Below are 12581 nucleotides of genomic sequence, written 5' to 3' on the forward strand. Positions count from 1 at the left end.
TCTCTGTGATAACTCCAGCTGTGTCAAGTTGACACAAAGCTATCCAGTACATAGGGTCTGGCGATGCAACCCAGTTGGAGTGCTTGTGTTACATGCGGAAACCCTGAGCTCAACCCAGCATCGCATAAGCTGGGCATGGTGGCACCTGCAGTCCTGGTCCTTAGGAGGTAGAGATAGGAGGATCAAGGTGGAGGTATAAGTTCAAGGCTGGACTAGGGAGATGGCTCAGTGGATAAGAGCACTTGCCATGCAAGCAAGAGGACTTGAGTTCAAATCCCCAGCATCCTGGTAAAAGCTGGGCTTGGCCCTCGTGCTTCTGACTGCAGCGTTGGGGAGCAGAGACAAGGAGATCCCAGGAGCTTGCTGGCCAGACAACCAGTCCAAAATAGCGAACTTCAGATTCACAGAGAGGCCTCCTATCAAAAAATAAGGTGGCTGGGGCACAGCTCTAATCCCAGCAGCGGTGAGACAAAAACAGGCAGATCTCTGTGAGTTTGAGGTCAGCCTGGTCTGCGTCGCGAGTTCTAGGGCAGCCAGGACTAGATGCTGAGACCCTGCCTTTAAAAAAAGGAAAGAAAAGGAATATGTCCCTCATCCTCACAACCAACAAACCACGGTCTTAGTAGTTTGAGGCGAGGGAGACAGCTCTGTAATAGAGCCTAGCACATGTAAACCCACTCCCAGGGCTTCCTCCAAGAAGAACATACGGTAGCAGTGGCGGTTGTAATGGGGACTGGAGGAAAGCGGCTGTTTTTACTTTTATTTACACTGGACCCCCAGAGGGTTTGAGTGTATTTGACTCATACTGAGGCTTTGTGTTTTGAAATCATCTCACGGTCTTATTTTAGCCCCGGCCCAACCCTGTGAGACAGATATCACAGTGACCATTATTCATGATGTACTTTCCTTAAACAGGATTAAGGGGGATGGCTCCTAATTGCATGTTTCACTGTCCCAGGGAGGGGAGGTAATCCAGGAGCTCATGGAGCATGGAGCCTGGAGCCTCCCACCTCCGTGGGTGAGCGCTTCCCCCCAGGGGGCGGGGCTTGACTCATCCCTCTAACATCCCAGTTTTGATGGGAACTAGAACATTAACATCAACCCCCTTTCTAATTTTCTCTGTCAGTGACCTGGAGATATCGGTTCTCCCATCTGGGCTCAGGGTGGGACTGTGGCCAAGGGTGTTGAAGATGTTGCCTTGGTATCTTTGGGATCTTTCCAGAGCTCTCAGGAAGAGCTGGGCCATTGAGCAAGCCTGTTAGGTTTCTGTCCTGTACCGTCATCGATTGTAAAGGGAGGGAGACATTCTGGTCTTATTTTTCAGTGTTTATTTTTGCTTTTCTAAGGGAATTTATAGGAAGCATAAGGACTGTTGGCACGTCTGAGCTTTCAACCCTCTCTTCTTAAGACCGAGGTTAGAAAGTGGAGGCGGGGGGCCCTTCAGAAGCATTCACGCCCCTCGCTGAGCCTGAAGATCCTGGGTGGCTTGCTATTCTCCCTCAGGTCCCTGTTCTTCCCCTCCTGGTTCCCTCCATCAGCCTCTGCCTTGCTCTGGAAAGACTCAGGTCCGCTGGCATCCCGGTGACTTAATCACTGCCTTTGGGGGAAGATTTTCTCTGAGGTCTGTGGGCAGTTGGGATCAGAGATGAGAGTCATGGTGATGATGATGTGTTGTACACGTGTGAATGTATGTATGTATACATGTGTGTACATGTGTGGATATGTACATGTGTGTGCTTTAGAAGGGTGAGAGACAGGCACAGACAGATGGGTGGCTGACCACAAGGCTTGGTCTGTCCAGGCATTAGTTCTTCCCACCGCTTTTCTGTCAGGTGTCAGGACAGAGATTTTTCTTCTCTATAGTCAGGCCTGTGGTGTCTCTTATGGGACATTTGTCACCAAGAAGGTTAAGTCTTATTCTCCTTGTGGAGGCTATTCCTCTGCCTCATATCTGGAAAGCTGAGAGAGAAGAAAGGTACAGGCCAGAAGCCCTTTCTCTTTCTGTTTGGGTCAGGTTGAGGTGTATGAGTTGTGTGTGTGTGTGTGTGTGTGTGTGTGTGTGTGTGTATGTCTGTAAGGGTGGAGTATGTATGTGGTATATGTGTGTTTAAGGGTGCAGTGTGTATGTTTGTGGAGTGTGTATATGTAGTGTGTGAGGGTGTAGTGTATATGTATAGTGTGTGTGTGTAGTGTTTGTGAGTGAGGGTGGTATGTGTATGTGTATGTGTGAGAGAGTGAGGGTGTTATATGTGAATGTGTGTGTGTGTCTGTGAGGGTAGAGTGTGTATGTGTATGCAGTGTGTATGTGTGTATAGGGATGTAGTGTGTATGTATGTGTAGTGTGTGTGTATGTGAAGTGTGTATGTGTATGTGAGGTATAGTGTGTGTGTGGGGTGAGGATGAGGTGTGAGTGTGTATGTGTGTGTAGTGAGTGTGTATGTGTGTGTAGTGTGTGTGGTGAGTGTGTATGTGTGTGTATATAGTGTGTATGGGTGAGGATGAGGAGTGAGTGTGTATGTGTGTGTAGTGAGTGTGTGTGTAGTATATATGTGTGTGTGTAGTGTGTATGGGTGAGGATGAGGTATGAGTGTGCATGTGTGTGTAATGTGTATGTGTGTGTGTGTAGTGTGTATGGGTGAGGATGAGGTGTGAGTGTGTATGTGTGTGTAATGTGTATGTGTGTGTGTAGTGTGTATGGGTGAGGATGAGGTGTGAGTGTGTNTGTGTATGGGTGAGGATGAGGTGTGAGTGTGTATGTGTGTGTAATGTGTATGTGTGTGTGTAGTGTGTATGGGTGAGGATGAGGTGTGAGTGTGTGTTAGTGCTGCACTGTATCACTACACACACAGGCCTTTAACTCATCAAAGGACCCCTTGAGCTTTAGAATGTGCGTGGCTGTTTGTGGACTGATCTCTCTGCAGGTGTCCTGGTGACCAGGTCATGCACAGCTGAGCAGGAAGGACTTACCCATCTTTCCCGATCTTCTCACAGCCTTATCTTGCATCCCGGTCTCTGAATGCTTGGGGCCTTCTCTGCTGTGGCTCCTCCGGGCACCCTTCCTCTCAGTTAGCCCTTCTGCCTTGTATTACATTCTCTAGTCCACAGAAGGCAACGAAGCTTACTTTACGAGGCTGCTTACTCATGGGCAGAGAATCTAGGTGGCCTCTCAATGGTGTCCTCCCGAGCCCTGTAACGTTGGGAATGTTACTTAACTTCTTTAAGCCTCAAACTTCTTAACTAGAAAGTTGAGTTCGTCATCTGTGAAGCCTCTCCCTTGAGGTTCTTCACCTGTAAAATGATAAGTAGCAATTCCAGCGTTACCAAGCTGTGAGCGTTGCAGCAACTTTCCTGAAGTGCTTGTCCCAGGCTGTATGCAGAGAGGGCTCAGTAAATGTTAATAGCTGTTCTTGAATATATGCAATGCATTGATGATAGCTTTTGAATGGTGGTAGTTAGGAGAGTCTGAAGACCTAGACATTGGGAAATAGGGGCAGGTAGGGGTGTGCCAGCTTTCAGGTCAGTCCCCCAACCTGGCATGTGATAGTTGGACATGAGCTCACACAGTGAGCCGAGTTCACTGGTTATATGCCGAGTGTCAGGGTATGATGGAACTGAAAACGTCACGTCGCTAACCCCACTTATCAAACAAATCAGGAAACCAAGGCTCAGAGTGATTTCTGCGGTGTCACGTGGCTAGCTAGTGATGACCTAGATCTGAGGCCCGTTTCCTGCTTTCAGTGTCCTTCCAAGAACGTTGCATTCCTGCATGTGACACACAGACCCAGACCCTGAGGCTGAGGTGATGCTTCTGTGTCGGTGTGGTTTTTTTGTCCAGCGTGAAGGAGGAAGCTGAGAGAGCAGCCAGCCCCTGTCCTCTGGCACTTTCCCTCAGCTTGTGGAGTTTACTCCTAGGTAGCTTATTCAGGAACTACTTGTCAACGGAGCATGTTGACAGCTGACTCTTGCTGAGTGCCTTCCGCTTGCCCGGTGTTATTTAGCCTGGCATGGCATCCCTATGACGAGATTCTTCTTATTAAATAGTTAATTCTTTCTAAAGTAATTTTTTTTTATTGTGGTAGAATACATATAACAGAACTTACCGCCTTGACCTTTCTGTGTGCGTGTGGTGTGTGTATTTTGTGTGGAGATCTATTTTGTGTGTCTTCCTTTCTATCTATCTTATTTCTTAAGACTCAGGGTCTCTCATTGAACCTGGAGCTCATCGAGATGGGCTAACCTCCTGGTCAGCAAACCCCGGAGCTGCTCCTGCCTCTGCCTCCCTAGCTCTGGGTGTGCAGGCATGTGTCACCATACCCAGGTCTGTGTGTGTGTGTGTGTGTGTGTGTGTGTGTGTGTGTTTAACACGGGTCCTGGGGATTGAGCTCAGGCTTCATTCTTGTGCTGCAAACACTTTCCTGACTGGACATCTCCCCATCCCCTTCCTACCTAGTCCTTTTTATTATTTTTCCACCGTAACCACCTTAAGTGTCCAGGTGAGTGGCGTTGACTATGTATAATGTGAAGCCCTCACTGTCATCGGTCCCCATAACTGAATTTCATTATGCTAAACTAGAATTTGGGCTTATTAAACAACTCTTCCTCCTCCTCCTCCCTCCTCCTCCCTCCTCCTCCTCCTCCTCTTCCTCCTCAGCCCCTGGCAACCAACATCTCCCCTTCCATCTCTGTGGTTTTGATTGCTGTCTGTAGCCAAGGGTGACTTTTTTTCCCTTCATGATACAGCTGAAGGAAGTGAGCTCAGAGCTGTGTGTCATGCTCTGGTCCCCAGTCAGTGGTGACAATGCCCAGGGGGAGGGGGGTCAGTCTCAGCCAGTCTCAGCCAGCTCATTCTTGGGCTCCTATTCTTTACCCTCCACAGTATCTGCTCTGTCATCTTTGTCCTGGATAAAGAGGGGAGTCAGGAAACACATAGACCATATAAAACAGCCAGCATGTAACACAGCATTGATAAATGGTTTTAACCTTGACCCACAGAAAGAAATACCTCATGAATTGTTACTCGTTATAGGTGCTAAACCCCATCTTCCAGTAAATAAAAGATTCCCCAAATAACACTGAAACTTGTATTTATATACTTGGGTATTTTCTATTCTATTTAATTATGTTTTACTTAGTAAACTTGATTTTGAGACTCACAAACTAATCATATTTTACAATTTGGAAAAGCAGACTTCTTACTTAATGGTCCGTCTTCTCTGTTGTCAGTCCGCCAACAGGCACTACCTCAGTCTATTCGCCCTTCCTGTGCGTGCCCCTAGGGATTAACCATGGAAGGACCACAGCAGTTCTTTTATGCTAGATTAGCGCCAAAGGGCCAGAGAAGCTCTTGGCCATAGGGAAGTGACTTACCAGGCAGGAGGCACAGCTCTGATGTTGGTCTTTCCCTTGGCCTCTTCTCTTCATAGACTTTGCCTCAAGGCTCACCCCGATGTAACCTGAAGGAGAACCTGCTGAAGGATAACTGTGCTCCAGAGTCTATTGAGTTCCCAGTCAGCGAGGCCCAGATCCTGGAGGCCAGGCCACTCAGCAGCAAGGGCTCGGGAAGCAGCGCCCAGATCACTCAAGTCAGCCCCCAGAGGATTGCCCTTCGACTACGGCCAGGTGAGCGTGGGTGTGGGTGTGGGAGGTAGGTGTGTGTGTGTGGGATCATCTTGGGGAGAGACCTGAAACCAGTGGGCACTGTTGAAGGTTTGAGCGGGGAACTGTCCCTGGAGGGGCAGCACAGGATAGAACTGGCATGGGAAGAGGAGGGGATGGAGAGTGGGGGTGTGTGGGCAGGAGAATGGAAGAAAATGAAAGGGATCAGGATTGGAGTCAGGAGATCTGAGTGTGAGCCCTCACCCCACCACACCGATCCTTGTGGCTCTGCTTCCTCCTGATGTGTGCTGTCTGGTTGAGAGCTCTGATGGAGGAACCCATGAGAGGGGGGATGGGAAAGGAAGTTGTAAGCCTCTTTCCCTCAGGGCACAGGAGCTGTTTGGGAGCAGGCAAAGTAGGGACAGAAAAGGGAGTGCTATTAGGCTAAGGGGAGCTTTTCGAAGTATCTAGACTTGTCTTGACTGACTCAATAAGAGCCCGAGAGAGAGCCACTCTATGCAAAGCGTCTATGGGATGTGGAGAGAACACGGTGCTATTTACTTTAGAGCCATTACCTCTGGTCAGTCAGGAACTCACGTGTCGTCCAGGCTGGCCTTGACTTTGCAGTAGTCTTTCTGCTTCTGACTTGTGCATGCTGGGATTACGGGCGTATGCTACCATACCCAGCATAGTGCCTGAAGTCTGAACTGTAGCATGACAGCTGTATGACTTAGAGTATAGACCCTGGGTTCCCAGAGGGTCCCACACATGGGGATTTACAGATGGCGGGAAATCATAGAATGGAAAAGAAGAGGTTCAAGATGCTGCAAGAGGACAGGAGTTTTGTGTATGTGTGTGTGTATATGTGTGTGTGTGTGTGTGTGTGTGTGTGTGTGTGTGGTGGGGGAGGGGAGGCGACCAACACTTTCAAGCATAATTTGATCAAGCAGTTATGAATCCTCCATGGAGGCCTGCTCCTGTATTTGACCCTAGAAGAAGAGGAGGCAGAAAAACAACAACAACAACAACAAAAAACCCTAACACCCTTCTGCCTTCCAGATGATTCGAAGATCTTTTCACTTCAAGTGCGGCAGGTGGAGGATTACCCTGTGGACATCTACTACTTGATGGACCTGTCTTTCTCCATGAAGGATGATCTGTCCAGCATCCAGACCCTGGGAACCAAGTTGGCCTCTCAGATGCGCAAGCTTACTAGCAACCTTCGGATTGGCTTTGGGGCCTTTGTGGACAAGCCTGTATCGCCATACATGTACATTTCCCCACCTCAGGCAATCAAAAACCCCTGTTACAGGTAAGGCCTTTCTCCACAAGCCAGTGAAGCACCCCTCCCTTTATCAACAGCTGGTCCAAGTCCTGGCTCCCAGTTTTAGCTCCAGGATTTTCCTTCACAAGTTTGTTTTTTAATTTCTATTTCTATGTGTGTGTTTGGGCTTGTTTGAATGTATGTGTGCCAGGTGACTGTCCGTGGAGGCCAGAAGAGGGTGTCAGATCCCTTGGGACAGGGGTTGCAGGTGGATGTGAGCTGGGAACCAAACTTTGTTGTTCTTCTGGGAGAGCATCAAGTGCTCTCACCATTGAGCCACCTCTCTAGCATCTTTCAGGTCACTTTGTTGGCTGCTTTATGTAAGAGCCATAGCATTTGCAACTTCTTCCCTGCCTGGAAGATGGGCCTACTATCTGGAGTATTGTGTCAATAGGGCTCACAGCTGCCAGGGGGTCTTATACAGAAGTGCCACCAGCTTTTCGGCTTTGTCACAAATGAGCAGACATGAAGGGGACAAGCTCAAAAGCAGAGAGAAGTCTAGAAGAATAAGAATGTAATTGTGATTTCAGAGGAATTAGTTCTGTGGTCCTTATTATAGCCACCAAGGGCACAAGTTATACAAAGTTAGAGTTCAAGAAAATTAAATCACTTTATTGAACTCTTTAACAGTATATAAATGGCTACATTCTCTCTATTCACATCCTTTATAGAAATACATTTTTTAGAAAATTTATTGTTTCATGTGTATCAGTGTTTCCTGTATGCATGCCTGTGTGTGCCTGGTGCCATCAGAGGCCAGAAGAAGGTACTGAATGCCCTGGAGATGGAGTTACAGATGGTTGTGAGCCACCATGTGGTTGCTGAAATTCAACCTGGGTCTCCTGGAAGATCATCCATCTATCCATCTCTCCAGCCCCTCACCTCCTTTTTTTTTTTTTTTTTTTTTTTTTTTTTTGAGGTAGAGATTTTTGCTCTGTAGTCTAGGCTGGCCTCAGCCTCCCACATGCTGTTTACAGACAGACAGAAGCCAACCCACTGGGCCATCTCTCCAGCCCTAGTAATGATAGTTTTAGATCACAACTATACATAGATTTACAATCTTCATCAAGTAAGCCATTCAATAGTAAACTGCAATGGGTTGAATGTGAGATGGGCCCTACAGGCTCACACGTTTGAACACTTGGTCCCCAGTAGGTTCTGGGGTTGGAGGAGCTCTAGGAATTGCACTTAGGGTCTTATGTTTGCTAGGCGAGTGTTCTACCTCTGAACCACGCCTGCAGCCCTGGGCCTCTGCTAGTTTATGTTAGGTTATCTTCCCTGCTGTTATGGTCAGACACTTGGTCGAAGCAACTTAAGAGAGGAAAGGTTTCTATTGGCTCATGTCTCTGAGTATGCATTCTGTCAGGACAGGTAAGGCATGAAGTGTCTAAAGTGGCTTGGTCTGTGGTGGCAGGAACCTGTGGCAGCTGCTTGCTACCTGCTACCAGGGCTGAACAGGGAGCTGACTTGGAACAATCTAGCCTTGCCCACATAACCCTATGTATGCCAGCGAGGGTCTGTGCTAAAGGTTTTATAACCTCCTTCAAACTGTGCCACACTGGGGACCAAGTGTTCCGACACGTGAGCCTGTGGCGTCCATTTCACATTCAAACTGTAGCAGTTTACTATTAGATGGCTTACTTGACAAAGACTGTAAATCTTTGTCAAGTAAGTAGTGATTTAAAACTATGATGATTACTGCTGGAGAGATGGCCCAGTGGTTAAGGATGCTTCCCACTCTTTCAGAGGACCCAACACAGTCCAGTTCCAGTACCCAAGTCAGACAGTTCTTAGCCCAAGCCTCTAGCTCCAACTCTAGCAGATCTAATGCTGCCTTCTGGCTTCCGTGGGCACCTGCATACACTTACTCTCTCTGTGTCTGCTCTCTTTCTTCTCTCCCCTCCACAATTAAAAATAAAGCATATTAAAACGGTGATTTCTGGGCTGACAAGGCATGACTTTACTTTTTAACTTTATAAAAAAAATTCTGTGGTACAGTTTTAAACTTCTGACTGAGCTCCATGTTTCCCCAGGAAGGACATCAGTTAGCTGGGGAGAGCGAAGCATGATCTGTAAATTTACTGGCTATCTGCTTGATTGTTGCAGTAAAACAGTGTTAATGATAACAGCCACGATAGCTTGAGCTTAACTCTTGCAGAACCGCTTTATTTGGTCCCACGATAGCTCTCATGGGAGAAGCACTGATGGCTCCATATAGATCCTGCCCCTGGGCTACACCTCTAGCTCTGACTTCAATCGGCTTCTGTATGAATTACTTTTCTTGTTGCTGTGACCAAATCCTTGATGGAATACAGGTTCAGAGAGTCTATCAGAGAGCTCATGCTTGGTAAATGGGGAGCTGGAGCTGAATCTTCCTGTCTGGTTTCATGGCTTCCTTTCTTGCCCCTTTGGCTATCTGGAGGTATGGTTTTGATGCCACAGGTAGCTTGAAGTGCTTGGAGTCTACATTGTCTCAGTAGTTGTGATTCTGTGAGGCTGGAGGTGAGCTGTGTGGTAGAGCGTTTATCTGGCATGCGTGAGACTTTGGGTTCAATCCATAGCACCAATATGCACGTGTGTGTGCACACACACAGAGACAGACACAGAGATTCGCAGATACACACACACAGAGAGACAGAGAGACAGAGAGAGACAGACACAGGTACACACAGAGAGACACTCAGAGACACACAGACAGGCACACAGACAGACACACATACAGAGACACAGTGACACACACAGAGAGAGAGAGAGAGAGAGAGAGAGAGAGAGAGAGACAGACAGACAGACAGACAGACAGACACACACACACACAGAGACAGACAGACACACATAGACACACACACAGAGACACAGAGACACACAGACACAGGTACACACACACAGAGACACACACAGAGACACAGAGACTCAGAGACACACAGACACACAGAGAGAGACACACACACACATACACACAGACACACAAAGGCACACAAAGGCACACACACAGAGAGAGAGAGAGAGAGAGAGAGAGAGAGAGAGAGAGAGAGAGAGAGAGAGAATGGGGAATGAAAACTAATATGATATGGCCTGGCCTCGGTATGCCACTGGCCATATCTGTACTCTCTCCCTGACCCCTGTATCACCCTTCCATCATGGCTTCTGCTAAGCTGACCTCTCATCTCCCTCCAGTATGAAGAATGCTTGCTTGCCCATGTTTGGCTACAAACACGTGCTGACCCTAACGGACCAGGTGTCCCGCTTCAATGACGAAGTGAAGAAACAGAGTGTGTCCCGTAATCGAGATGCCCCAGAGGGTGGCTTTGATGCCATCATGCAGGCTACAGTCTGTGATGTGAGTTCGGAAGGCGAGGGCTGCCAGGTGTAGCTGGCACAAATCAAAATGGGAAAGGAAACAGTTCACTTGGGGATTTCCAGTATGATGGGGGATGGGAACCATACAGGACTTTGTACAGTATGTGTAATAAGTTGCTCCTGATACACAGTCTGTCTTTATAATCCATGCCAAGGCCACAGCTAACACTTCTTTAAACCGCAGCAGCTCCAGATCTTTCTGAGGGAGAACATCTTCCCACAGTTTCTGGAACTATTTCAGAGTCAAGCCTGGGTTAACTTGACCTCAGCAAAATGAACAGATGTTAGGGTGGGATTTCTTTTGGTTGAGGCCAGCTCTGTGGATGCAGATGGGTCCCAGTCACTGGAGGAGTTATGTGTGGAGTTGAAGAAGGCATGCTTTAGCCTCATGAACTAATCAATGACGCGATGGCTCCCTTATGGGGAGTAAAGCCCAGATTGGAAAGCTCTAGTTTATGTTCCAAGGCTTGGGACTGAAGTCTGTCTCCAAGACAACTTGTCCAGCTTTTCAAGCTATGCCAGTTCTGGGGTCTTAGTTTTGTATTGATGACATAACTGAAGTTGCAGTGTTTTTTTAATTTATTTTTTATCTATCTATTTATCTGTCTGTCTATCTATCTATCTATCTATCTATCTATCTATCTATCTATCTATCTAAAACAGGAAAAAATTGGCTGGAGGAATGACGCGTCCCATTTGCTCGTGTTTACCACTGATGCCAAGACCCATATTGCCCTGGATGGAAGGCTGGCGGGCATTGTCCTGCCCAATGATGGGCGCTGTCACATTGGTACTGACAACCACTACTCTGCCTCCACTACTATGGTGAGATGCCTGGCCCCTGCCGTGGTCCGTGTTCACTCTGGTAGGGCAAGAGCTTTTGTGTGAAACTGGAAACAGTGCTTCCTGTGGGCGTCCTCTGGGGCTCAGCCGATGCCCGTCTCTGCATATCCCACAGGGACTCACTCATCCAGGGTCTATAGACACTGTCTGACCATGCCTGTGGTCAGTGTGCACAGAGTCTGCCGTCATCAGCACCAGCCTCTTGGCATCGAGAATGGACCCACGTGATGTGCCAGGCACGGCTGGAAAGCTCGTGTTTTCCCTTCCTCTCTGAATGGCCCCTTCGTGGAATCCCGCTCACTTGTAGTTCGGGAGGAAAAAAGTTAGGGGAGGGGAAAGGACAAAGGTTTCATTGATGAAATAAAAAAAAAAAACCCAGAGAGCAGAGTCTGTTGAGGAAAGGTTAAAGGGCACAGAGTCATCTGGTTTGAAGGAAAGATGGGTAATTTAGGATGATACATAAGAAAACTTCTGAAAAGTTATTTTATGTGTTTTAGTTAACCATAGTTAATTAAATAAGAGGAAAAGGAACTTAAATTGAAACAGAAGAAATTGCTGTGAGCCATGAGACAAATGTAACAATGTTTAATATATAGTAGCACTTTGGGTATTTGGGAGGAAGCCTTGATTTTTTTTTTCCCTGTCTTGTCCCCTCCCACCCCCATTTCATGAGACAGGGTCTTGCTGTGCATTCTGGGCTGCCTGGAAGGCCCTTTGCCTTTGCCTGGTAGATGTGAGGGTACAGCAATGTGCCCCTATGTCTGCCTTGTTTGTTTGTTTGTTTTTTTTTTTTTTGAGACAGGGGCTCTCTCATTCTATATTTAGCCCAGGCTGGCCTTCACCTTGCAATCCTTCTGCCTCTGCCTTCTGAGTGTTGGGATTAGGAGTCTGAGCCACTATGCCCATTATTTTTTCCTGGTCTGGAGACTGAACCCAGCGTTTCACATTATGTTAGATATTACCTAACTACCAGGCCACCCCAGCCTACTCTGTTTTTTTTTTGTTTTTTTTTTTAAGTCAATAAATAAAGTCAACCACCTGTAAATGATCAAAGGCAGGACACTTTGATCATGGAGATCTCATGAGCTCCCTTGCAAGGTCTAGCTTTCCGCAGACATAGTCATGACTAGTACTGTTTCCTGGTCTCTCCACTTCCTTGGTATTAACCACATCCAAGCTGGGCACTCACAGACGAATGAGTCAGCAAACTCTACACAGAGCATTGAGCCGGAGCTGCGAGAGATGATGCAGCTGTAAGGACCTACTCTTAGGAAGTTTAGGTGAAGAGAGAGGATATATCCCTACATAGTATTAATAGCATGGAACTCATGGAACACTAAGTGGGTGGGTGACACAGACAAGGGCTATTGGCAGTCGAAGGATGAAAGCTCTTAGTAGCTGGGATGGTCAAGGAGGAGCCTCCTGGAGGAGGTGAGCTTAGGCTGAGGAAGGAGGAGGATTA

At 47.5% G+C, this 12581-nt stretch overlaps 1 protein-coding gene across 1 annotated transcript in view; it reads left to right on the top strand.

Moving 5' to 3' along the window:
* Itgb3 (integrin subunit beta 3) overlaps nucleotides 1-12581 on the top strand; it is a 57233-nt gene that overhangs the window by 19709 nt on the left and 24943 nt on the right. The window contains exons 3-6 of the mRNA XM_021212782.2: nucleotides 5424-5619; nucleotides 6655-6907; nucleotides 10094-10256; nucleotides 10940-11101. Coding sequence (XP_021068441.1) covers nucleotides 5424-5619; nucleotides 6655-6907; nucleotides 10094-10256; nucleotides 10940-11101 — 774 coding nt within the window. The remainder of the gene's footprint in view (nucleotides 1-5423; nucleotides 5620-6654; nucleotides 6908-10093; nucleotides 10257-10939; nucleotides 11102-12581) is intronic.

This window comes from Mus pahari, chromosome 14 (genome assembly GCF_900095145.1).
Source record: "Mus pahari chromosome 14, PAHARI_EIJ_v1.1, whole genome shotgun sequence".
Taxonomy (NCBI): domain Eukaryota; kingdom Metazoa; phylum Chordata; class Mammalia; order Rodentia; family Muridae; genus Mus; species Mus pahari.